At 45.0% G+C, this 26,970-nt stretch overlaps 1 protein-coding gene across 1 annotated transcript in view; it reads right to left on the minus strand.

Moving 5' to 3' along the window:
- ADCY5 (adenylate cyclase 5) overlaps nt 1-26,970 on the minus strand; it is a 1,577,350-nt gene that overhangs the window by 17,842 nt on the left and 1,532,538 nt on the right. The window contains exon 20 of the mRNA XM_086957077.1: nt 19,769-19,893. Within this exon, the coding sequence (XP_086813203.1) occupies nt 19,769-19,893 (125 nt within the window). The remainder of the gene's footprint in view (nt 1-19,768; nt 19,894-26,970) is intronic.

A 26,970-nucleotide genomic window follows, 5' to 3' on the forward strand; every position in this document is an offset into this window, starting at 1 on the left:
GCGTTCTATTCTGTTGGGATGCATTCTGGTTTGAACGCGGAGGATACGCTTGTTGCAACAACACTTTAGTTTTTAGTTCTTTCGTCTTTTTATCAGCACGGTCGTTCTCCTCTTTCTCCCTATTCTCATAATATTGTGCTGTAGCCAATATCTGAGCTGAGGTAGAAACGGCCCATGCACTTTCCGAATTCTTTAATTTATTGCTCAATTCGGGCAATAAGTTTGAAACAAATTTATCCACAAACAATCGCTGACCACCCTCGGTACCCATATCCTGCCCACTGTGGTCAATGAATGCTTCCTCGAACCTCGTAAAGAAGTCGGAGACACTCTCATCCTTCTTTTGTTTACAAGCTGATAATTTGTCCCAATTTACCCTCATAGCTGGCATAAGAGTTTTCATTAACGTTATTATTCTTTGAGGGAGAGCAGTAATCATCTGCTCGGGTTTAGCCCCACCAGTTTGTAACCCATCCGCCGCCACAATGGCAGCCCAATCACCACCTAATTCATTCGGATGATTTTCCTGCCGAATCTTAGCCCATACAGGTTGCGGTACGACATTGCCGAACAACATATCAATATCGGCAAGATTCATTATTGTAGCATCTACAAGCTGCGATAATTCTTTGTAATACCCTGTAGGATTTTTGCGAGGGTCAGGCAAAGATTGCTTCACCTGTAACACTTCCGAGCGTTTCCATGGGAGATGTATCCATACTCTCTGGAAATGCGCCAACGTCGCTGGGTTAGCATTAGGATCAGCTGGCATCCACACCGGTGGCACTTCACGCATAGGAAACTGACCAGACTCATCTGGCTGTCTTTCAATATCCTCAACAAACAATGCATGAGGTATCGGAGTGGGACGAAAAGATAGCAACCGCTCGACAGCACGTCGAACGTTGGTATCCACTATCAGTCCATTTGAGAACTGAAGCTGAAGATCAGACAAAGCGGCCAGCACCTCGTCAGGCGCATCGGCCGATATCTGATCGCGAAGGAACTTACACATTTCATCGAACACGTATCTCTGGGTTGGTATATTGAATTGACAAAACGTTTCGAGTACAACACGGGGTGGACTTCTAAGAGGGTTTACCATCCAACCCATCGCCATATTATATAGCGCAACGCGTTCTCTGTTTCCAGGAAGCTGACTACGTCTCTGAGGACCATCGGAACCAGCGGACCCATGAACGGGTCCGAGCGAATGAAAGAAGCTAGCCGCAAGAGGAGTAGTACGAGAACGAGTCGAGGGAGAAGTATAGGACACAGGACTAACAAGTGAAGGGGTAGAAACAGTAGCGACAGCAGGAGTTAACAGAACAGGAGCAGCAGCGGGAGCAGGAGTATGTGGAAGCGGTGGAGCAGTAGGGATAGCAACAGGCAAAGGAGCAGGAACAGTCGGAAGAGCGGGTGCAGGTTGAGGAACAGGCGGAGGAAGAATAGGCGGAAGAATAGGTATGGCAGGAACCACAGGAGTTGCGGTACCCTGTACGTACGGAGGTGGCGACTTCAGAAGATAAGACATTAAAGGATCCTCAACTGGCTCTTCCTTCTTTTCCGACTCCGTAGGCAAAGCGGGATAACATTTATCTACGGTCATACGTTGTAGTCTACCAAACACTTCCTTATCCTTAACCTCCTTGTCGCGCTGAAATTGCTCTGCTTTCTTCACTATGGTAGCAACATTATCTCTCTGATTTCGTTTAGTCTGTCTGATTTCCTTCTGTTTGGCTTCTTTACGCCACAACCGAAAGGCATCAAACATGGCCGGCCTTGACTTTTTCGCAAATAATTTAGCCTCTTGGTTATCTAAAATCGGGGTTTCAAAGCTACCATGAGGTGGCCAACGAAGGTCACCATCCTTCTTCGTATATTTAATCCAGTATTCATTAAAAGTAATCGGGCCTAGCCCATGTTTACTATATAATTCATAAGTGGGAGTTCCAACCGGAGGTATCGGACACGAGTCCTCCAGTCGGGAATCCGTACCACAAGGTCTGAAACAACTAAACAAAGTACTGCGACTAGGCATCTTGCACACTAGCCGAGTTTCACAAACTTCAAGGGTTACGGGATTTACCAAGTCCCAGCAAAAAGCAAAAACCCTCGGTTTTTGGCGGCTGCAGTCGTCAAACAACACAACAAAATACGCTAGCAAAGTGTCATCGACAAAAACACTCTCACAGCGTCGACAACAAAAACACTCGTTAAAGTGTCAACAACCAAGGACTCTGGGAGCGACCCACAAATACTTAACTCAAAGATCGATGGCGTCACCAGGAAGGCCCGTCAATCGTCTCGCTCTACCAAGGTCTACGCCAGGCGCCAAAACAGGTCTACAGTCAGGGCAGCAGTCCGTCGCAGCCGTCAGGAGGCGGGAATCTTCGCGGGAAAAGTCTTCGGGCCACTTATTTCGACAACAGGATCGATGAAGCGGAGTGCACCTTCCCTCGGAGATTTCACACGAAGTTCCTCACGATCGTCGGGCTTGGACCGGTACCACTGATGCAGCCCCACGTTGGGCGCCAACTGAAGGACTGGGTTATTTAGAACCCAGCGGTGCCAGGGCACAACACCTGAAACCTTCGTGGGTAACCTGCTCCGGCGTACGAATCACAGAGACACGGGACACTTCCTTGGACGTCAAAGATTCAAGGTTTATTTGCTGCAGGGAAACACAGAAATCACGGAAGTACAACAAGTGTAGTTCAGAGTGACTGCTTCAAATTGGTTCTGCGGATCGCTCCTTTTATACACGATTTTCCCATAGAGTTGCATTAGACACAAAAGTTTATGACCCGGGTCCCACAATTATCCCCCAGAGGGGTCGTTTTGGTCACTTTGATTCACATAAGGTCCGGAACATAAGTGCGGAAACATTTGGCGTTTCCCAACTGTAAAAACCCATCTTCCCATCATTAGTGCATTCCAATCAGCAGTAAAACAGATCGAAGTAGGAACAAGAACAGGTGTAAAGGAAGACGGAGACAGTGGAGGGATCGAAAAGGGTGTAAAAGGGGAGGTATCAGGAAACACGAGATACGGGCATCAAAGGGACGTGCCTAATGAGATGCACGGCTGCAACAATAAGTCCGTGCGGCAAGATGAGCCTCGAGCGGCGCCATCTGCTTTACAGTAGCATCCCCCTCATCATAAAGACACTTACAAAGGACATGTGTCTTCCGCAAATATCTTGGGAGTCCCAGGGTCGCGAAGCGGACATCGTCCGTTCGCTGGCTACTTGAGGGCAAGAGACAAAATGGATGCCGTATCTAAGATGGAACCCGTGGGTACAGATAGAAATACCCACGTAACAGATGAACGGTTTAGGTTAGTACAGCGAAACTGCGTACACCCGCTAAACTCGTCATTTGCGGTTCATAGATACCAGACTCGACCATATTCGTGCGAGTCGAAAACATCACTTACAATTGTCACGGAACCTCACACTCAAGGTTTCAGATTTGCATCCACAAATTGCACAGCAAATCTCTGCACAATGTTGTAACATTTCTGGGGAAGTCCTCCCACAAATAGCTGTAGAAGCAACATCAGAGCAATACATTTAAAAAAAAGCAGATTAAACAAGGGATGAGGTTAGGAAGACAAGGGTGTCAATGGAGATTCCAAGAATTAAGACAGGGCAACTGTTGTGGTTTGTGGGTATGGCAAAATAAACAGCCAGTGCAGGGATAAGATTCTAAAGGGGGCAGAGGCGGAAATACAGAAGAATGCCGTAAATCAGACATGCTCAAGCTACACTTTTCAGTATGTCATAATTCAAAATGCAAGGATAAGGACTGTAGATGTGGTTCAAAGGAACACATCGGCTGCACCACAAAGAAGCCAGTAGCACTTGTGTTTTTCGTTCTTTTGATTCCAAAACGATTGCTAAGGTGAGGTTCTTCGATTTCTGATTTCGTCCCGTATGTAGCCTTCATTTTGTTGTTCGTCACCATTTTGTGTTGCCCTCACTCAGGCAGCACGGCGAACGATGTGTTTTTGCGTTTCCAGCTGCTATGTGTTCTTCTAGTTAAAAAGAAACTCTATTGCCCTTGTCTATGAAACCTGATGTCAGGGTCTGGCTGAGTTTGTTAATCCATGTCTGGCTCGATTGATCCCTGTCTCGACCGACTATTTGCCTTTTCCTATTCTTTCTTTATATTATCTTATCGGACTGGCCTTCGCTATTCTCTCCTTGTATTCTCCTATTACACAACTATCCTTTGAGACATACAAATACGTCCTGCCACCTGCAAGAGGGGATTGTTGACGCCATCACTGATTAATTTGTTGGGAAGGGTAGCACACGAGGTCTGAGAGAGGGGTGTATTTGAGACACCTGATAGCTTGTTTTTCAACTTTTCTCATTGGTTCGTTTTGTATGTGTAAGGAGTGAGATGCTGTAAATATGTTGCTATAAAAGAATGTGCTTTTATAAGAAACAAGGGAACCCACTAGGTAACAAGGACCTGGGGTATCAATTAAACTAAGAACAAATGGTCCTTGACAAGAGGGAATCTAACTTTGTAATAATTATAGGCCACAATGAACTCTATAACAAAGAGAAAGTCTAGCCGGACTTAGAATTTTATTCAATGTATTGTAAATATGCTTAATCAGACGAACAAACAATAAAGCAGTGGGACACAGTCCTGCATCCTTGATACTACACATACAATCAAAACAAACAATTACTGGGGTATTCCAGGCATTTAGAAAGCATCAGCAAAGAGAGTATTTAGAGTGTATTTGCTTCACATATGTGGGAAACGTACAATTTTAGCACATAATAGTACACTTATTGTTTAACGAACATATTGTGTCGATGGCGTTTCGATCCAATTGTTAATAATGGATCATCATCAGGACTTCCAATGTTAGCCTGAATGTAGAAAGCCTCAGGGGGTGGGTGTAAGGACAATGCTGATAGTTGGACGTTGGATTAAGGGGGTTATCTGGAAGTTGTTGCTCCAACTTGAGAAAAGGGTTGGAAGGGTAATTGCGGGCAGTAGGTAACGCTTGCAGTATTCGTCTAAGATAAGGTCATAGACCAGGATGCCTATTGATGGGTCGGGAATTAAAGGCGGATAGTTTTTCGGTGTCAAGAGAATCCGGTAAGGGTTACTCTGCTTGCCATTGAGAAGGTCCTGGCCAGGATGCCGATTAATAGGGCTCCTTAAGTTCACAATGGAACTGATTTCCAACGTCCCGGTGCACAGTCGCGCCACGGCACGACTGAAATACCCCAGTAATTGTTTGTTTTGATTGTATGTGTAGCAGAGGATGCAGGACTGTGTCCCACTGCTTTATTGTTTGTTCGTCTGATTAAGCATATTTACAATACATTGAATAAAATTCTAAGTCCGGCTGGACTTTCTCTTTGTTATAGAGTTCATTGTGGCCTATAATTATTACAAAGTTAGATTCCCTCTTGTCGAGGACCATTTGTTCTTAGTTTAATAAAAGACTGTGTGCCACGGATTGAAGTGGCAGTCTCCTTAGAATCCACCTTGTGTGTAACTTCTGGGACAACTGTGCTTCCACGCTCAACGGAGTGTCTCGTGTCTCTGCTTTTTACAATTTGAAAAAAGAGGGAGTCAGGCCCTGGGACATGTAGTCGGTTGGACCATAGGTTATAGTTATAAAAACAATTTACCAACTACACACTTCTCTGGATCTTCTAATTTGAGGAAAAAACCAAGTGATGCTCCTAGGTTAATTGGGTATATTTCATTCGTACCCTTTTGTTTTATTATTTTAAGTTTTTTTTCATTATTTCATGTATGAAAGGACACTTGACGTTTTTCTTCATTTACACATAAACACAATACATTTCTACAACAAAGATACACCATTTATATATACATGAATACTTTTTGATATATACACAAACATTTCGAACAGCATATTAGGCTGCTCACACTTTCTTGAAAAGACAAAAGTCACGCTTTGGACTCAAGGTTTAAATAAACAACAAGTAAATGCACCAGAATTTTTTTTTATATAAAATAAACCATAAATCAATTCTGTGGTCTATTAGGCAACTGATGTCTATTTCCTTTGTTTTTGTTGTTTTTGCTGTACTAGGGATTCCCCGCTCGAGGATTCATGTCCGATTCCTCCGGTTGGAACTCCCACTTATGAGCTGTATTCCAAACATGGTGTTGGTCCCATTGCCTTTAATGAGGCATGGATCCGATACACGAAGAAAGATGGTGTTTTGCGGTGGCCACAAAATGGTAGTTTTGAGCCAGATATATTAGATAATTTGGAATCAATTCTGTTCAAAAGAAAAGCCCGGCCGGCAATGTTTAACTCTTTCCACCTTTGGCGTAAGGAAGCCAAACAGAGAGAAATTAAACAAGCAAAAGAGATAGGAAAAGGAAAGATATGACGGTTATACAGGCTGCCCAGCAATTTAAAGACGATGAGACTGATCGTGCGATTGAGGTCTCAGATAGACAGCATCGGATGGTAATTGATAGGTGCTATCCCGTGTTACCTCCGCAGCGCAAAAATCTTGATGAAGATCCCTTAATGTCCCATTTGTTGAAATTACCTCTGCCTTATGCGCCAGGTGCTAATGCACCCATATTATTACCACCTGTGCAGCAACCTGTTGTTCAGCCAGGAGCTCCGGCTCGTACGCAATTGCCTCTTACCGTATCACCGCCTGCACCTCCTTTGTCACAAACTTCTGTACCTCAGTCTCCTTCGCCTTCTGTTTTTATTGTAACAGCTAGTTATTCTCTTCCTTTGCTTCATACTGTGTCTCCAGTTTTACTCCCTACTTCTTCTCCGATTCGTAATCGGTTAGTTGATACTGTCTCTGGTCTTTTCTCCCCCCTCTTTGGGCCGTTTAATAGGACTCCTGCTTTTTCCCCAAAGGCAATTCCGTAGCTAAATTCCATATTCTGAGGAATGAGTTGTATTTGACTCTCTCGCTCATAAATGGATGATGAATGGTCCACTGTATAGTGTACCCAATATATTGAGTACCTTTCTCCAGTGGAATGCTCCTAAGCAGAGATACGTTTTTAATGTCATGTGTGTCATTAAAGGATGGGAAGATATGGACTTAGATTTAACTCCTCAGGGTCTATTGGATATACAGGACAGGTTTGATAAAGGACTTATTGTGGGTCCTGACGTTGGGGGTGCTATAAAGACACTTGTTACTTTTAGGTCCTTATATTCTTCCCAGACTATTTCTGAACCTGATCCTGCAGTTAGACGGAGAACGAAGAATTATCCTATGAGAGAAGTTCCTCCAGTATGGAGGGAAGCGGTTCCACAGGCAAACAATGTTCCAGGCGTCTCTGCTCATTTTCAGCGTATATGGGTACACGTCCCTTGGAAACGAGCTGAAGTTTTAGCACTTAAGCAGTCTTTGCCGGACCCTCGTAAATATCCTGCTGGGTACTATAAAGAGCTGTCCCAGACTGTTGATGCATGTATTATGAATTTGGCTGATATTGATATGCTGATGGGGAATGTAGTTCCACAAGCATTGTGGGCTCAGATTCGTAGAGAGGATCACAATCAAGCTTTGGGAGGTACTTGGGCTGATATAGCTATCGCAGATGCAGCACAAGTGGGTGGTGCCAAGCCAGATGATTTGATTACACAGTTGCCTGGTAGGATCATTACCTTAATGAAGACGATGATGCCTGCCTTACTCGTTAACTGGCATAAGTTAGCTGCGTGTAAGCAGAAGAAAGATGAGAGTGTCTCTGATTTCTTTACTCGGTTTGAGGAGACATTTATCGATCATAGTGGCCAGGATATGAGTACTGAGGTCCCGGGGAATTACCGCCCCATTAGTTTAATCGACTCACTACAAAAAATCTTTGCCAGGATGGTCCTTGCGAGAGTCCAGGGGTGGATGGAGATGGAAAACATTCTCTCCCCACAGGCGGGCTTCAGATCAGGCATCAGCACCATCGACCAGGTGGTATTCAGATTTACACTGATATACTGGAAGGTGGTGCTGATGGGCGATGGACACATCTACGCTCCCTTTATAGATCAGAGGTCGGCCTTTGATCTTGTGCCAAGGGCTAAATTGTGGGTGGTCTTGAGAAATTTGGGATTACCACCAGTTCTATTAGATCTTGTGGTCAGATTACACGAGGGCAATTTTGCCAGGGTAAGGTGGGGAGGACAAGGGCAGGTGATGGACAGCTTTCCTGTAACACGAGGTGTCCATCAGGGGTGCGTCCTGGCACCTACCCTCTTCCTACTGTTTATTGATCAGGTGGTGAAGTTCATTGCTGACACCCCCACGGATGCACCATGCCTAGGTGGATCTAAATTCCCAATGCTCATCTTTGCAGATGATACTTTACTCCTCTCAAAGAAATGCAGAGGGTTGCAAACCGCATTAGATAGGTTTGAGGAGTTCTGCAAATTAAACGACCTGCATATAAACGTGAGCAAGACCAAATTCATGGTCCTAACCAAAAATCGTCCTATTAAAAGCTCTGTTACGTTGAATGGTACCAGTCTTGAACAAGTGGAGGCTACGACATACCTTGGAGTGACTATAGATTACCGCCTTCATTGGAAACCCCAGATAGATGTGCTTAGCCTAAAATTTGCACGCCTCACGGGCTGTTTAATTCAGGAACAAAAAATGTCTCTAACTAAACGGGTTAAACCAGCACTTAGGATCTATGAAGCCAAGGTTAGTTCTGCTATTTTGTACGGGACTGACCTCTGGGTTTAAAAGGACCTATCTCCATTGGTAAAAGTACAAAACAAATTCATGCGAAATTTGGTGGTCTTCCCCAATCTACACCAATTAAACCGCTCTTGCTGGATATGGGTTGCAAACCAATTAACAAGATGGCGCGTTATCGGCTAGTGGCGTTGTGGAGATGGATCTGGACGTCACCGGATTTAAGTCTCTTTGCCAGCAAATTGGCGGAGGTGAGATCAGCACTGGGTTCTAGTAACATTTCTTGGCTACGTGAGGTGAAATCAATTCTGGAGGACATGGGTCTTAACGACCTGTGGGTCTCTCCGGGGTCTACTATATTTCCGTCGAAACAAGCCTTTAAAGCACTTTACTGGGCATCTGTTAAACTTCCATCCATTGTGCAATCTGATGCTACCAGCCTGACTGGCAGATTTCTGGCCCATAAATTAGACCCTCTTCTGGAGAACTATTGGGACATTATTACAAAAACTCTAGACAAAAAACGATACCATCAGTTTCGAGTTGGGTCCCTACCAGTAAGATCTTTTACTAAATACTGGTCTTCCCATTCTAATGATCTCTGCCCCTGGTGTGTTGATCAAAGGGAGAGTATGGGTCACTTCATTTTTGCATGTCCAGCTTATCATGCCCCTAGAACCAAATGGATTAGGCCAATCTGTTGTCAAATGAAAATTAAAGGGAGTACTGAAGCTTTGTGGGCACTACGTACTAATACATCAGAGATGGTGGTAATAGGTGTGGCTAAGTACCTGGGGTGGGCGTGGATCATCCGAGCCAGACACCTGCAGTCAGTTGATTGATTAATTTTAGCAGGGTATTTCATACATTGGGTCTTTAACATACTGTTTAATTATTTTTTAACAATGACATTTCTTAAGTAAATATGGTGTTTTATTCATTTTATGTATCCAATTTTTTACTGTACAAATTGTCTTTTATGATATAATAATCGAAATAAAGACGTATGAAACCTGAAACCTGAGTACTGATGGTGGACAGCTATTATTTGTGGATACATTTGTATTTAATTTACTTCCAGAATTGTCACATAAGTTGAAAGATTCGGAACGTTCTTGGGCTGTTTCTTCATCGGCACAGATATTGGCCACTGCTCAGTATTATGAGAATAGTGAGAAAGAAGAGAAAGATAAGGCTGAGAAGACCAAGAATTTAAAAACGATGGTTCTTCTTCAGCAGGCTTCTCCCCTTCGTTCTGGCCAGCGTCAGTTTCAGAAACCTCCTCAGCCTCAGAGGTTGCTACAGAAACCTGAGCCTTTTGTTCCGCGACCTTTGCTTGGTCCTAATCAGTGTGCCTATTGTAAAGAGGAAGGCCATTTTAAGAATAGCTGTCCAGTTTTATTGCAGCGTAATGGTGGATTTCAAGGGCCGCAAGGCTGTGGTGGTTTTCAATCAGCACCTAGGGGTAGAGGGCGAGGTGCGTTGCCTCAAGGGCAGCGTTCCTTTCCCCCTCAGAATTCTTCAAATTATTTTGATCAGCAGAATACTCAGTCCGAGCAATATTACAATGATGATTATTGTGTTGAAGGTGAGCTTCAGGATTTTCATTCTAGTTAGGACAGCCATGGACAAAGTAAGGGAGTCGTATCAGTTCCAGTGGATCAGAATGGGCCTTATGTTGAGGTAGTTGCTTTGGGTGTTGCAGAGCCATTTCTTTTGGATACTGGTGCAATGAGAAGTTCTATAATTCATTCAAAACTCCCTGGGGCACCTTTGTCTGGCTTAACAAACGTTTCTGTAGGATTTTCTGGCGCCCTAGTTGCTAACCCAGTTTCTTGTCCTTTGCCTCTTTCGATTGGTCCTTACAATTTGGAAGATCCACTTATTTTAACAACTGGTTGCGGAGAAAATTTGTTGGGTTTGGATCTGTTGAAACATCTTCATGCAACGTTGTACTGTTCCCCCTCTGATGTGCGTCTTACTTTGGATGAGAAATTGGTTTATCCTATATACCTATCAAAAGATAGCTTTCCGCCTGAGTTACACTCTCTTCCTGCTACACTTTGGGCTACAGGTCCGAATGATGTTGGTTTGTTGCAGATTCCTTCTTATGTGGTTACTATTAAGCCTGATGTTAAGTTGCCACGTATTCCACAGTACAAGATTTCTAATGATGGTGAACAAGCTTTGATGGCTATTATCTATGATTTGGTTCAGAAGGGTGTGGTTGAAGAAACGAGAGGTAATGTTTGTAACAGTCCTGTTCTCCCCATTCTTAAACGCAGCGATCCTTCTCAGCCTCCTGTGTATCGCTTTGTGTTTGATCTTCGGGAGGTCAACAAGATTGTTGCCCCCCAGTTTCCTGTTGTCCCAGATATCACTGCTTTGCTTACTATGATACCCTCCACAGCAGCATGGTTTTCTGTTATTGATCTAAAGAATGCTTTCTTTAGTATTCCTATTGCTGAGGAAAGTAGGGATACTTTTGGCTTCTCCCTCGGAGGCCGAAGTTTTCGGTTCAAGCATGCTCCTCAAGGTTATAGTGAAAGTCCCTCCATTTACAGTCAGGCTTTGAAATCTCAGCTTGATGCTTTCATTCTACCTCCAGGTGCCACTTTGATTCAATACGTTGACGATTTGTTGATTGCTGCTGATTCGGACGATGTTTGTAAGGATGTGACGGTTTCTTTGTTGCGTCATTTGTCTGACCTGCATCATCTGGTGTCCCCTTCTAAGTTGCAATATTGCCACCAAGAGGTTACCTATTTAGGTCATCTCTTGTCGAAGGAGGGAAGATGCTTGACCCCAGAACAAATTCAAGAGATTGCACAAATGTCTGAGCCAACCACACAAAGAGAGACACGTGCCGTTTTGGGCATTACCTCTTATTATAGACAATGGATTCCGAATTTTTCTTTGTTAGCTAAACCTTTGCTGGCACTTCCGTTGAAAGATACGCCACAACCTCTCCCTTGGACTGACAAATGCCAAAAGAGTTTTTCTGATTTACGTACTGCTTTGTGTGCTGCTCCTTTGTTAGGTACTCCAGATACAGTAAGCCTTTCACACTCTACGTTCATGAAAAAGAAGGTTGTGCGTTGTCAGTTTTAACCCAACAATTTGGAGACAAACAACGTCCATGTGTCTATTTTTCGGCTATGTTGGATCCAGTAGCCACGGCATTATCTAGTTGTCTCAGAGCTACAGCAGAGGCAGTGATTTCTATTCGTCAATCTGCTGGATTGGTATTGGACAACACTCTTGTTGTTATGGGACCACATGCAGTAGTGACTGTTTGCTGCCGGATATTAGAAAGCTACAATTCTGTAACGCGCAGTCAGCGAGTCCGCATTGTGCCTAATTTATTTTATTTCATTTGAATGTATGATTGCATAGCATAGTATTGCCCCAATCCAGCTTGGTTTGTTGCCAGCAGCCATCTTTACGTTTGTTGTTGTGCCTCCCTGTCCTGACCTACACCCCGCCCTCGGCCTCCCAGCTGACCCTCCCTCCCACTGAATCTCCTGGCCCGACCCTCCGCCATCTCCTCTGTGACCGTCCTGATCCTTCCAGAGGCGGTTGCTCCCCCACGCAGCTCCCCTCCCCGACTGCAGTGGTATCGTAGCGCTTGGCATTTGATCTGATTGATGCCTCCTCGCATTCCTCCTATTATTGAACTGTGCTGCTATTATTTATCCGAGCTGCCAAATCGACTTAATTTAATTAATTAAGACTTGAACACGCTCATTTGTGACTGTTTGCTGCCGGATATTAGAAAGCTACAATTCTGTAGCGCGCAGTCAGCGAGTCCGCATTGTGCCTAATTTATTTTATTTCATTTGAATGTATGATTGCATAGCATAGTATTGCCCCAATCCAGCTTGGTTTGTTGCCAGCAGCCATCTTTACGTTTGTTGTTGTGCCTCCCTGCCCGGACCTACACCCCGCCCTCGGCCTCCCAGCTGACCCTCCCTCCCATTGAATCTCCTGGCCGACCCTCCGCCATCTCCTCCGTGACCGTCCTGATCCTTCCAGTGGCGGTCGCTCCCCCACGCAGCTCCCCTCCCCGACTGCAGTGGTATCGTAGCACTTGCCATTTGATCTGATTGCTGCCTCCTCGCATTGCTCCGATTATTGAACTGTGCTGCTATTATTTATCCGCGCTGCCAAATCAACTTAATTTAATTAATTAAGACTTTAACACGCTCATTTGTGACTGTTTGCTGCCGGACATTAGAAAGCTAAAATTCTGTAGCGCGCAGTCAGCAAGTCCGCATTGTGCCTAATTTATTTTATTTTATTTGAATGTATGATTGCATAGCGTAGTATTGCCCCAATCCAGCTTGGTTTGTTGCCAGCAGCCATCTTTACGTTTGTTGTTGTGGCTCCCTGCCCGGACCTACACCCCGCCCTCGGCCTCCCAGCTTTTCCCTCGCCCCCGCCCCCTCCATCATCCATTTATGACAGATGATGTTTCGCGCAGCGTTCACGCGCAGCGGACGCGCCCCATGCATGCAGAAGGTGCGCCAAAGGTAAGCCCGTCTATGCCCGTCCGCGCCAGGACCGCGCCCAGTGCCAGACCCCCTGGCCCCCGCTGTACCCAGCCCACTAGATTCACATATGATGCCGCAACTCTCCTCGCCCTCAACCCCGGACGCACACCACAATGCTGCGAAGCCACCCCAGCACGTACCCACGGTCCATTCGCCTGTCACACCTGCAAGTTCACCTGCTTCAGGACCCACACCAAATCCACTTCCTCCAAACATAGCTCCGACTCTAACCACCTGAAGTGCATCCTGCTGAACACCCGCTCGGTTCACAGACACGCAACTGAACTCTGGGACCTACTCGACTCTGCGTCACCGGACATCGCCTTCCTTACAGAAACATGGATGAACACATCATCAGGACCCGACATCGCCATAGCCATTCCGGGCGCTTACAAGATCATCCGTAAAGACCGCACCAACCAAAAAGGAGGAGGCATCGCCATCATCCATAGGAACACCATCAAAATCACGACCAGCTTCGACGATAATCTTGCAACCGCTGAACATCTCCCCTTCCAGATCCACACCGACCCTAGGACCACACTTAGAGGCACCCTCATCTACAGGCCTCCAGGAACACACACTCAATTCAGCGATGACATCACTGACTTCGTCAGCCCACATGCCCTTGCCTCCGAGAACTACATTCTATTAGGAGACCTCAACTTCCACCTTGAAAACAAACACGACAGCAACACCAACTCCCTTCTGGACAACCTGGCCAATATCGGACTAAAACAACTTGTTGACACCCCCACCCATGTAGCCGGACACACGCTCGACCCAATCTTCACCTCCAGCAAGCACATTTCCTTCGACCGCACCACAGCTCTCCATTGAACGGACCACAGCTGTGTTCACTTCAGCTACAAAACCACCTTGACCCACAACCGCCTACAACCTATTACTCAGAGAAACTGGAACAAAATCACCTCCGATCAACTCCTCACATCACTCAACCAAAACCCTCCCACCCTCTCTTTGGACCCAAACCAAGCGGCCACCAAACTCAAGCAATGGATCACCCACAGCGCTGACGAATTAGCACCCCTGAAAAAGCACCAGATCAAATCAGGCAGCAATAAGGCTCCCTGGTTCAATGATGACCTTATAAAATCCAAGAAGCTATGCCGCACTCTAGAGAAAACATGGAGAAAAAACCCAACCACCGACAACATGGCCACCCTCAAGGCAGCCACCCGCAAGCACCACCAACTGATTCGTTCCACCAAGAAATCAGCATTCAAGGATCGTCTCGACAACAACGCCCACAACAGCAAGGAACTTTTCAACATCGTCAAAGAATTCACCAACCCCACTGCAGCATCTAACGACATCACTCCCTCCCAAGACCTCTACGATGCGTTATCCTCCTTCTTCTACAACAAAATTGCCGACATTCACAACAGCTTCGAGAACACTCCCTGCGAACAACCCTCCCCACCCCCCTCAGATCCTACACCACCAACTAACAACCTCAGCGCCTGAAACTCAATAACCACCGAAGACACCATCCGCCTAATGAACTCAATCCACTCTGGCTCACCAACCGACCCCTGCCCCCACCACATCTTCAACAAAGCAGACTCCATCATCGCACCCCATCTCCGTGATGTCATCAACTGCTCGTTCAACTCTGCCACCTTCCCAGAAAGCTGGAAACATGCCGAACTCTGCGCTCTCTTGAAGAAACACAGCAGACCCCTCTGAACTCAAAAACTACCGACCCATATCCCTCCTCCCCTTCCCCGCCAAAGTCATTGAGAAAGCCGTCAACAGCCAGCTCGCCGCCTTCCTTGAATCCAACAACTCCCTCGATCCCTCTCAGTCCGGATTTCGAGCCAAACACAGCACCGAAACCGCCCTCATTGCTGCGACAGACGACATCGGAACACTACTGGATAACGGAGAAACAGCGGCCCTCATTCTACTCGACCTCTCTGCCGCTTTTGACACAGTCTGCCACAGCACCCTTATACAACGCCTCAGCAACATCGGCATACAAGGAAAAACCTTGGACTGGATCATATTGTTCCTCGCCGGGAGAACCCAGAGAGTCCAACTCCCCCATTCATATTAGAGGCCACCGAAGTCATCTGCGGAGTACCACAAGGATCATCACTCAGTCCCACCCTCTTCAACGTTTACATGAGCCCCCTCGCATCCATCGCGCGACAACACAACCTTAACATCATCTCTTACGCTGAAGACACCCAGCTGATCCTTTCCCTCACCAAAGACCCCAACACCGCCAAAACTAATTTACACAAAGGAATGAAAGAAGTAGCCGAATGGATGAAGAACAGCCGTTTAAAACTAAACTCGGACAAAACGGAAGTCCTCATCTTAGGATCATCCCCCTCGGCCTGGGACGACTCATGGTGGCCACCGGCCCTGGGTACAGCACCCATTCCTACAGATCATGCACGTAATCTGGGCTTCATCCTAGACTCCTCTCTCTCGATGTCCAGACAAGTCAACGCAGTCTCATCCTCCTGCTTCAACGTACTTCGTATTCTCAAAAAGATCTTCCGCTCGATCCCCCTCGAAACAAGAACAACTGTCACCCACGCACTGATCACGAGTCGGCTGGATTATGGAAACACACTATACGCCGGAATCACAGCAAAATTACAGAAAAAACTCCAACGCATCCAAAATGCATCAGCGAGACTCATATTGGACATCCCTCGCCAAGATCACATCACCGGACACCTAAAAGACCTCCACTGGGTTCCCGTCAACAAGAGAATTACGTTCCGTCTTCTCACCCACACACACAAGGCCCTTTACAAACTAGGACCCGAATGCCTCAACACTCGACTGTCCTTCTACACACCCACCCGCCAATTAAGATCGTCCAATCAAGCCCTCATCGCAGTCCGCGCATCCGAAAATCCAGCATGGGTGGCAGATCCTTCTCCTTCCTGGCAGCCAAGACCTGGAACTCACTCCCCACTCACCTCCGCCTTACTCAAAACCACATCTCCTTCAGAAAAGAACTCAAAACCTGGATATTCGACAAATAATGAACCCCCCTTCCCCAAGCGCTTTGAGACCCTCTGGGTGAGTAGTGCGCTATATAAATCCCTGAACTTGAACTTGAACTAGATACTCTTTTGAATAGGACAAATACACAACACCTCACGAGTGCTCGTTTGTCTGGATATGAGCTGACGGTCTTGGCTAGCCATATACACATCAAGCGGTGTAACACTTCGAACCCAGCAACATTGTTGCCCATCCCGGATGAGAAAGGCATTCAAGAACAGCATGATTGTTTTCTCCGAACAGAGGAGGAACCGAAAGGTTGAATAGATCTAAAAGACACACCACATGTGGATCCGGATGGGATCCTATGGGTAGATGGATCTTGCTTCAAGCTTCCAAATGGTGAGACGACTGCAGCTTACACTGTTACTACTTTACATACGGTAGTAGAGACAGCACGCGTTGCGCAGAATTCTGCCCTAGCCAGAGAGCATGTGTGTTAGGAAAAGGAAAGAGAGTGAACGTCTACACTGATAGCCAATATGCTTTTGGTGTGGCTCATAGTTTCGGTCACTTGTGGAAGGAAAGAGGATTCTTTACTTCCCATGGGACTAAAATACAGCATGGTCAGTTGGTGACTGACCTTCTCGAATCACTTGCTTTGCCTACACAAATAGCAATAATCAAGTGTAGTGCTCATAAAAAGGTTATTGATGATGTGGGTCGTGAGAATGCTTTTGCAGATGAAGTAGCAAGGGAGACAGCGAGAGATGTTAAAAATCGTATGTGTGTTGTGGGCCCGGCAAGATGGGTCAGAGAAGGAGGAATGTGTGAGGACACAATAGAAAGAGGCTACTGAGAAAGAACTGAGTAAGTGGAGAGAAAGTACGGGAATGTTGGACGCGACTGGGTGTTGGACCGAATTGCCAGAACATAAACGATGGCTGTTACCAGACGCCTATGTACTACCTGTTGTTACTATGGCGCATGGTCCAGCCCACATTAGTGCAAAAGGCATATGTAAGATTTTGGCTCCAGTATGGCAGAATGAAGGAATTCCTAAATGTGCAGAAAACGTGGTGAAGCATTGCATTGTTTGTTTAATGCAATCATTTTTCTCCCCCTACGTATCCTTTTGAGGTATTACAAATCGATTACATTCACATGGATCGTTGTAACAACCTCAAGTATGTAGTGGTGGTGGTCTGTGCCTTTTCCAGATGGATAGAGGCCAACCCCCTAAAGGACAATACTGCTTTGTCTACTGCTAAAGTCCTTTTGAAGGAGTTTTTCCCAAGGTTTGGTTTGCCTCGCACTGTCTGGTCTGACAATGGGAGTGAATTCGTAGGCAAAATTATGCAGAAAGTGTGTACAGTGTGGACCTTCAATATGTGGTCTTTATGCCACTATGTGTGTCCCGAAGCCCGCGTCACAGAAAACAGAGAATATTAGAATGATGCTACAGCAACAGTTCGATGACCTCATGGTCATTGACATCGACTCAGATTGACTTGAGTCCCTGGTATTTTGCCGGAGTAATGGCAAATGGAGGGTCTGAGGTTCTTCGATTTCTGATTTTGTCCCGTATCTAGCGGTCATTTTGTGGTTCGTCGCCATTTTGTGTTGCCCTCACTCAGGCAGCACGGCGAACGATGTGTTTTTGCGTTTCCAGCTGCTATGTGTTCTGGTTAAAAAGTAACTCTATTGCCCTTGTCTATGAAACCCGATGTCAGGGTCTGGCTGAGTTTGTTAATCCATGTCTGGCTCAATTGATCCCTGTCTCGACCGACTATTTGCCTTCTCCTATTCTTTCTTTATGTTATCTTATCCGACTGGCCTTCGCTATTCTCTCCTTGCAGTCTCCTATTACACAACTATCCTTTGAGACATACAAATACGTCCTGCCACATGCAAGAGGGGATTGTTGACGCCATCACTGATTAATTTGTTGGGAAGGGTAGCACACGTAGTCTGAGAGAGGGATGTATTTGAGACACCTGATAGCCTGTTTTTCAACTTTTCTCATTGGTTTGCTTTGTATGTGTAAGGAGTGAGATGCTGTAAATATGTTGCTATAAAAGACTGTGCGCCACGGATTGAAGTGGCAGTCTCCTTAGAATCCACCTCGTGTGTAACTTCTGGGACAACTGTGCTTAGCTGCAGCTAATAAACCTGGCTTCCACGCTCAACGGAGTGTCTCGTGTCTCTGTTTTTTACAAGGCAGGTGAACTCGGGGATTAAGGCGTGCCCTGCGCCGCGCGGCCCATAAGGCCTCCAACGGTCTTGGGATGGTTAGGTAAAATTGCACTGTTCATAATTTGGAAGCATGAAGGGAGCTGGCTACAACTGGCCAGTTACATTAATACTGGTAGGAAAAGGAAGTTATAAAACAAAAAAACAATCAAAAAAGAAAATCTATATGAGAATTTTTATTTCACAAAGAAGAAAATGGATCAAGGCAGAGCTGGGATACAATTTATTTATACTTTGGTAACACCTTTGATAGCATCTTGCAGAGATGCTCACTTCAATGATCTTCACCGAGTTTATGGTAACCTCACAGAGGAGCTTGATTGTTATCTGTGTCTCTTTAAGACTATTTGTTGACTGGCACCACAGGAGTAGACATCAGTGTTTTTAAAGGCTTGGATTAGATAAGTGAGTGTGTAGAAGGCTTCATAGTCACCATAAAGTGTGGCACAGATATGGGGAGAAAAAGTGAAATTCTGGAGTGTATAAAAATGTACTCCCAGCAAAAAAACTTTTTTTTCTGCTGCAGTTATAAGTACATATGGCTACCTATATTAAAATACTTATTAACACAAATTGAGAGCATTCGTCCAAAGCGCAATGTATCAAGATATTCGGATTTATAATAAAGAAGTGAGAAACAATAAAGTTGACAATGGACACAAACATGTCCCAGAATCATTTAAGAATAGATTAACTAACTATTTGCTTTAAGAATTCATAAAATCTTATGTCTACTAATATCTCTTTACTTTAAAGTTTCTTGCAGTATTGAGTAAAAGCCATATTATTTTTGTTTGTTTGAGGCAGCAGCTACCTCATTTACATTTTTGGAACCACCAACTAGGGTGTTCTGTGGTTCCTCTGACTTCTTGAGCCATCTTGCTCATAGTTTCCCAGCTCTCTCCCTGCTACCAATAAAACAGAGGCATACTCTGCAAGGCATCATTTGAGGTAGTGGCTGCTTAGAGCTGGCATCCTATTATGGTTGGCGGTGTCTAGCAGACACCGCCACCATATGCAACCCTTTCCTGCCCGGTCGACCGGGTCGAAAAGCAGCGGACGGTCTTCCCGTCCGCCACGGTCCCCCCGCCATCATAATATGGCAGGGGGAAATGGGAGGCGGGCGGGGTATGATGCAGGGCGGATTGCCACTGCCATGCGGGTGGTGGCGATTCGCCCTACATCATAATAGACCTCATAGTTTGGAAAGTCTGGTTTAAAAGCTAGCATCAAAATAAAACCCTTAACTTATGGCAAGTATTTCTTAGAAAAAAGTTACCTGAATCCGCTCCGGAACACCGGTGCTGTCCATTCGACTGGCTACATTCACTGTGTTTCCCCAGATATCGTACTGAGGCTTTCTAGCCCCTATTACTCCAGCTACAACTGGGCCAATATTAAGTCCTAGCAACAGAAAAACAGAAACAAAAAAATATATTCATTGAAACCATACGCTTTTGCATATAATAACTTTGTATTTTATTAACATATTTTCATAATACAGTCAATAACCATAAGAGCTGCATACTTCAGTGGCATCAATGCAAGCCTCTCCAAAATAGTCCATCACTTACAAAACAGGAAGCACAGCTACATTTTGAATATTACTTACAATGTGTGTTAACCTGTTTTTAAGTGTGTTGAGGAGTTCCAGCATTAGGAGATAAATCAACTGTTTTAACAACATGCAACCCAGGCAATGATGTTAAGATGTCATTAAAACTATGAAGAACATTTTTATTGTGTTTGTATTTGCTACTGTATTTTACCAATTTCCCACACAAAGGCACATTTTTCAGACGTTTATTCTTTATCATTATTGCATTCAAATATTTAATTTCATATCTCTATACCATTTTTTTAAAACTACTGTGCTTTGTTCAGGATAATAGGCTTAATCATCAGTTCATTCATTTATTTGCAATATATAATAATCCGCCCATGCTGAGACTATGCCTTGGTTTGAGAATAAGCTGTAATGCAGTGAGAAGTTGAACTTCAAAAATAAGAAAACAAACTTTTGTCTTCTTCTGCGGGTCAGAAGGTTGCACAAGGAACACAGTCTACCACTCCAACAGAGTCTTTGAAATATGAAAACCACGAGTGCCTCTTTCCAAAGAAAGTATCAAAAGTAAGACAGCTGGGAACAGAATTGACATCTACAGTTAAATCCTTAGGGACACGATATTCCCTCTTGCTTGACTCTAAAGAAAGAGCATTTCCCATACTTATGATATGTTAGAAGGTTTTAGTAAAAGTTGTAGTTTTGTTTAATATTTTTTTTAATTATTGTTATCTGTTCAATGTAGGTTTTGTTTAGTATTTTTTAAAATTCTTTTTATCTGTTCAATGTAGGTCCTAGAAAGCCAGATCCATCTCAGATTTTCACTGACTATGTATATGAGTTTCATTTATTTTTATTATTGTTATTTTTGTATTATAGTGGTTTTATCCAACGCTGTGTACACAAAGGGCAGTGCAATGGAATGAAGATGTAAAAAAAGCCAAACCAAACAAAGCCTAACCAAGCCAAGGCGAGGATGTAGAAGGGGTTGAAAGTAGTTTTAACAAAGGTTGAAATGACAAAGTAAAAGAATATCTCACCATCTATAGCATCTGATTCCAGAGCAAAGAAGCCAGTAACATGGATGAGTTAAAAGTGAAAGAAGCTCAGGGAGGTCAGGGTGTTGATAGCAAACATGCTGAAGCAGAGGTGAGAGGGCGAGTGGAAACGTGGGGCGAGATCAGAAAGATTAAGGAACGAAAGAAAATGCAAACATTTAAAAACAATGCATATAAAAAGAAATGTGCATTGTAAAGAGAAGAGCAACCACTGTAATTATTACAAGTAGGGGGTTGAAGGAAGAGGGACACACCCCGGCAACCATCAAAAGACTTCTCGCCAGTCCTCCTGCACTTCACGATTCATCAGATTGAGGTGTCTCTTCCCCAACATCAATGACACTATTGTCAGTTATAGGCAGTTACTTCCTCCACAAGTGCCCATGCCACTTTCCTTTCAGATCGTGATTGTGACGGGTCCATGGGGTACAGCCGCCTCCCCTCACTGTCTGACTCTGGCTAGTCCAAGTCTACAGAGCCATCCTGGTGGACCACCACAAGTTAGGAAGGAGGAGAGGCATGCCCACCCCTCTACCCTCGCTTTCCTGTCCTTAAAAGGCCACTGGTCCCCAAAGGACACTCTCCCCCCACCTTTGGAGTCGGAGTTTGTCCATCTCCCCATACCTCAAAGCAGTCAGAAGCTGCTTCAGGAGTTAAGAAATGGACACAGTCACCATAAAGTACCTTCGATTTCGCTGGGTATAGGAGCTTTTACTGAAGTTGGGACTTCGGTACATGCCTCAATTTTTGCTTCATACCCCCAAAAGATGTTCTGATTTGCTGCACCAGAAGGGTGTAATCAAGGAGTATACGGAAGACATTATTCTTGAAAGTGAGGCCCCCATCATGTTGGGCAGCTTTAGGAGTATTATCTCTCTCTCTCTCTCTCTCTCTCTCTCTCTCTCTCTCTCTAGTTGAGAATTTTTGCAATAAGAGTGTGTGGCGGTGCCCCGTTGGGGGCAGTGGTGCAAGGGCACAGTGCACCCACTCTTCAACAAAAAAGGGAGTTAGGTCCACCTTAGGAAAAGCAACTTTAATCCATCTCTCTAAGAAAAGTTTGGGAGACCTATCCTCCACAACCCCTAGAAATCCTACAAAATCGGAGTTTACACTTCCTGGAGCTGCCCTCCGCATCCCCCTCCCTGCACTTCAGGGCCCCTGTTTAGGCTGATAATTTGGTCAGGGCAGCTTTCAAGATGGAGACCTCACCCTATTACATTTTGTTCCATTGCTAGGGACCTGTTAGCCACAACATGGAGATCAACCCTTAAGAGTCTGGCATCTAGTGAGACAGCGTCTATTTTAGCTGTACAGCAGCATTTGATGCTTCAATGGCAGCAAGTATGGTGTTGTGAATCACGTCTGAGCAGGCGAGAGCTCAGTGCCAAACGCATCAACGAGGCTCAGTTTGGTACAGTTGGAGTGGGAGGGAAGTATCCACTCTGCCAGAGCAGGAACACCATCTGGGAGCAAGACGGGGGCAGGGCGGTAGTCCGTTATCCAGGTCCGAGCAACCCAGCAACTTCAGGAGCGAGATGCCTGAATATGGCCTTCAAGACCCCAATTCACGGTGGTGTCCCCCAGTGAGAAGGTATGATGGTGTCAGAAAGGTGAGCAATTAAACATTGATCAAATAGGCTGCAGGTAGGGTCACCAGGGAGGATACAGAGAAACTTACCATCAGGATGGCAGTTCAGGAGGAAAGGGGGCAGCATGTGCCTTCCATTGAGCAAAGATTTCATCCAGCGTAGTTAGCCCCCCAAATGTCCCCTCAGTGCACACCATGGAACAGAGGGTAGGACCATGAACCAGGTCTAGCCGGCAAATACCTTTATATATAGATAATAATAAGGCAATCTAAACAAGTTAGTGAGGGAGGTCCACTCAAGGGGATCCGTCCTAGCCCACCACAGACCCACACGGCCCGCCCACTGGCACCACAGCCCCAGGGGATCAGATCCACAATCTCACTGACCACAGCCAGGCAAGTGAGTAAGTGCCCCCCATCTCGAGACCCTCTAAACCCTTGGAAAAGGCAGTGGGCCAAATCGCAGGCCCCTAGGAAGCCCCAGAGGCAGGAACTGCACAGTCTTATCAAGTCAGTGCAGCCGGCTCAGGGCCAGTCAATCCTGGGAACCTACTTCCTCAAGAGTCCTTGAGCCAGCAGTGACCCCCTCAGCACAGACCCACTTGCCGTGATGTTGGATGGGCTCCGGTGCTCCCCCGTCACCAGGGGATCACCCTGTCTGCAGGCTGCAGACATGACACTGTGAGCTCCTCTGTGCGCCTCTGGAGCAGTGCCACACACTCAGCGTTGTTCCCACATGTCCTGGCCTATCCGATGAAGGCACTGAGAGGACTACCATGCCCACAAGGCTATGTTGCAGATGCTCATTGGGGCGGGACTTACAGTCAAATTAATATCTGTTTGCCAGAACCACGCGCACCTGTAGGAACAGAGGGTGCCTTGCCTGCGGTACATATTGGAAGGGAAGCTGCAGTAACCATCACGCTTTCTGCATGAATTGACATTTTAAAAGAATATTTACCCACTGTGAAAAACATTATCAATAAGGAGGCACAGGCACCCGCCTGGGTTTTACTTGCGGCAAAGGAGTCCTTGCAGGAAGATCTATGGGAGTACATTCAAATAAATATATATTTGCCGAATACGCTTGCTTCCTTCATTTCCCTTAGCCGGTGATCAAGAGCATGTGGCGGTCCTCGAAATGCGTTTGGCAGCCGATTTGGAGAGCGGGCGGTCATGCTGCCATCTTTTCTGCCATTGGTGTATGCACGTTTTTACCCCATGTGTGGCGTCTTCAATGAGGGCAACCTTGGTTTTGTGATGTACAGCAGCTGGTCCAGCCGCAAAGATGCCCTACTGCTGTGGCGGGTCCTGGGTGCATGGAACCACGCGCACCTGTAGGAATGGAGGTTGCCTTGCCTGCGGTACATATTGGAAGGGAAGCTGCAGTGACCTCAACGCTTTCTGCATGTATGGACATTTAAAAAGAATATTTAGCCACTGTGAAGAACATTACCAATAAGGAGGCACAGGCACCCACTTGGGTTTTACTTGTGGCAAAGGAGTCCTTGCTGGAAGATTTATGGGACTACCATGCCCACAAGGCTATGTTGCAGATGCCCATTAGGGTGGGACTTACATTCAATAAATATCTGTTTGCCGAATACGCTTGCTTCCTTCATTTCTATAAGCCAGTGATCAAGAGCACGTGGCGGTGCTCGAAACGCGTTTGGCAGCCGATTTGGAGAGCGGGAGGTCATGCTGCCATCTCTTCCGCCGTTGGTGTATTCGCGTTTTTCCCCTCGTGTGTGGCGTCTTCACTGAGGGCAACCTTGGTTTTGTGATGTATAGCGGCTGGTTCAGCCGCAAAGATGCCCCACTGCTATGGCGGGTCCTGGGTGCGTGGAACCACATGCACCTGTTTTTTTTACTGTTTTTTTAAATAATTTAAAGAATACATATAATTAAAAAAATACAGTTAGCATTATTAGTAATAAAGTAATAAATATAATGTAAAAATAAATGAAACATACATATATATAAAATATAATATATATTTAATTGATAGTATTAATAAATAATTATTTTAATAAATTAGAAATTGCTAGAAGCATATTAAAAATGATAAATACATATATTAGGTAGTTATAATTAGGACCTTGTTTCTATTTAAAAAGCATATTTTCTTTTTCCAATAACTTTGGCGCCGGTTGACGAATCTTCATGAAATTTTCAAAACTAGTGGAGCTCCGGTCAGCTCCTGTCTTGACTGTTTCGGGGTGATTCGGCAAGCGGGAGATAAGAAAAAAGGGGGTCCCAAAACAGGGTCCCTGGGGGTCAACTAGCCGAACAGGTACCTCTTGTATACGCCAGGAAGCTGCGTTGCAGAGAGGTGTTCAGAGGCCATGCCCCTTTTTACACCTCTCTGGAAAGCATCTCTGTGGCCTTTACTAGAGGTCCCTGGTGGGCTAGTTGGACCCCAGGGACCCTCAGGATTCAAGGGGACTTAATCCCCCAACTTAAAATGTGCCACAGGCACGTTTGCACCGTGGTGAAGGGAGGGGGCTGGACCTGAGGTGACATGTGTGCAAACCCGCCCTGTGGCGCATTTAAAGTTGGGGAATTAATTCCTCTTCAATCCTGAAGGTCCCTGGGGGCCAACAACCCCCCAGGTACCTCCAGTAAGCGCCACTGCATTGCGTTGCAGAGAGGTGGGCCAGGCCATGCCCCTTGTTACACCTCTGTGCAATACAGCACTGTGGCACTTACTGGAGGTACCTGGTTGGCTAGTTGGACCCTAGGGACCGTCAGGATTCAAGGGGACTTAATCTACCAACATAAAACGGCCACAGGGCATGTTTGCACATGTCACCTCAGGCTCCCCCCTCCATTCACCAATGTGCAAACGCGCCCCATAGCACATTTTAAGAGGTAGTTTTAATCCCCCTGTCCTATTATCTACTAGTACCTTACAGAGGGGGTCATGCTAATCACAGGGGTACCCCAACGCATAGTGTTCCCTGGTGTTTTCACTGTATTCTGTGTCTTTTAGCATAGAACTGGCTCTAGGCCTCGTTAGTCAGAGTCAATTACCACCAATACCCGTCTGAAGAAGTTGTGGGCACAGGATGATTTTGCAACAAGGCCTCTTTCTGCTCCTCTGTTGGTTCTTTCTACACGTCTTGCTTCTTCCTGCACTTTTCTTCGTCTCTGTGGACTTCTGTTTCCTCTTTCTGCATTTCTTTTGCTTCTTTCTGTGCGTTTTTTCTGCTTTCTTCACATGTCCTACCTCTGTAAGCCTAGTTAGAAACTAGAATTTAAAAAACCTTTGAAATTCACTTAAAAAACCATAGGTTTCAGGCATGTTATAGTTAGAAATTTGCATTTAAAAAACCTTTGAAATTCACTGAAAAAACTATAGGTTTCAGGCAAGTTATTGTTAGAAAATAGCATTTAAAAAACCTTAGAAATTCACTGAAAAAAACATAGGTTTTAGGGAAAGTTATAGTTAGTTGGACATTTAACTCGTACAAAACTAGGAAAATTCCCCTGTTATACTTAGTTCATCTAACTATAACTCGCACCCCCGCAATGCACTGCTGATGACGTCACATATTACTTCACCCATGACATAATAAGTGACATCACTGATGACATAACTGATGACATCATCCATGTGATAATTAGATGCATCTTCTCACACCCTAATATAACCTTTGATACACCCACTCTAAATTACAGACTGCCGTTCTCAAAACCATAAACACTACAACACCAATAACTACATACCCACTCACTTATTCTTAGGTTTACACACAAATCCACTCACTCACCCGTACCACTCATACTTATAGTCACTCAGTATAGGACTATCATATGCACTCAAACACCTATATAAATACTCACACATCACTACTCATCCATAGAGGTACTCACACACCTAGTCAATCATGCAAATAATTAATCACACTGCCATTTACTCATCTATACAGTTATACACACACCAGCTCAATTACTCATACAAATACTAGCACATTATTACGCTCTTATACAATCCCTGAAACAACCATACAGCCACTCTCACAATCACACACTCTCACTTATAGACATTTCTATTCTCCAACACACACATATACCAATTATTAATAAATTAATTACCTCAATTAACAATATAAAATATTAAATACATACATATTAATTAATAAAATATATTGATTAATTAATTATAATTAAATTACTTCCCACCCTATTCCCCTATAAACCCACAAACCGCTACTGAACTAAAATGCTAAATTTACTTTTTTTTTAAGTAATAACTTCTAAAAATTGAA

Source organism: Lissotriton vulgaris, chromosome 2_1, assembly GCF_964263255.1.
Source record: "Lissotriton vulgaris chromosome 2_1, aLisVul1.2, whole genome shotgun sequence".
Taxonomy (NCBI): Eukaryota; Metazoa; Chordata; class Amphibia; order Caudata; family Salamandridae; genus Lissotriton; species Lissotriton vulgaris.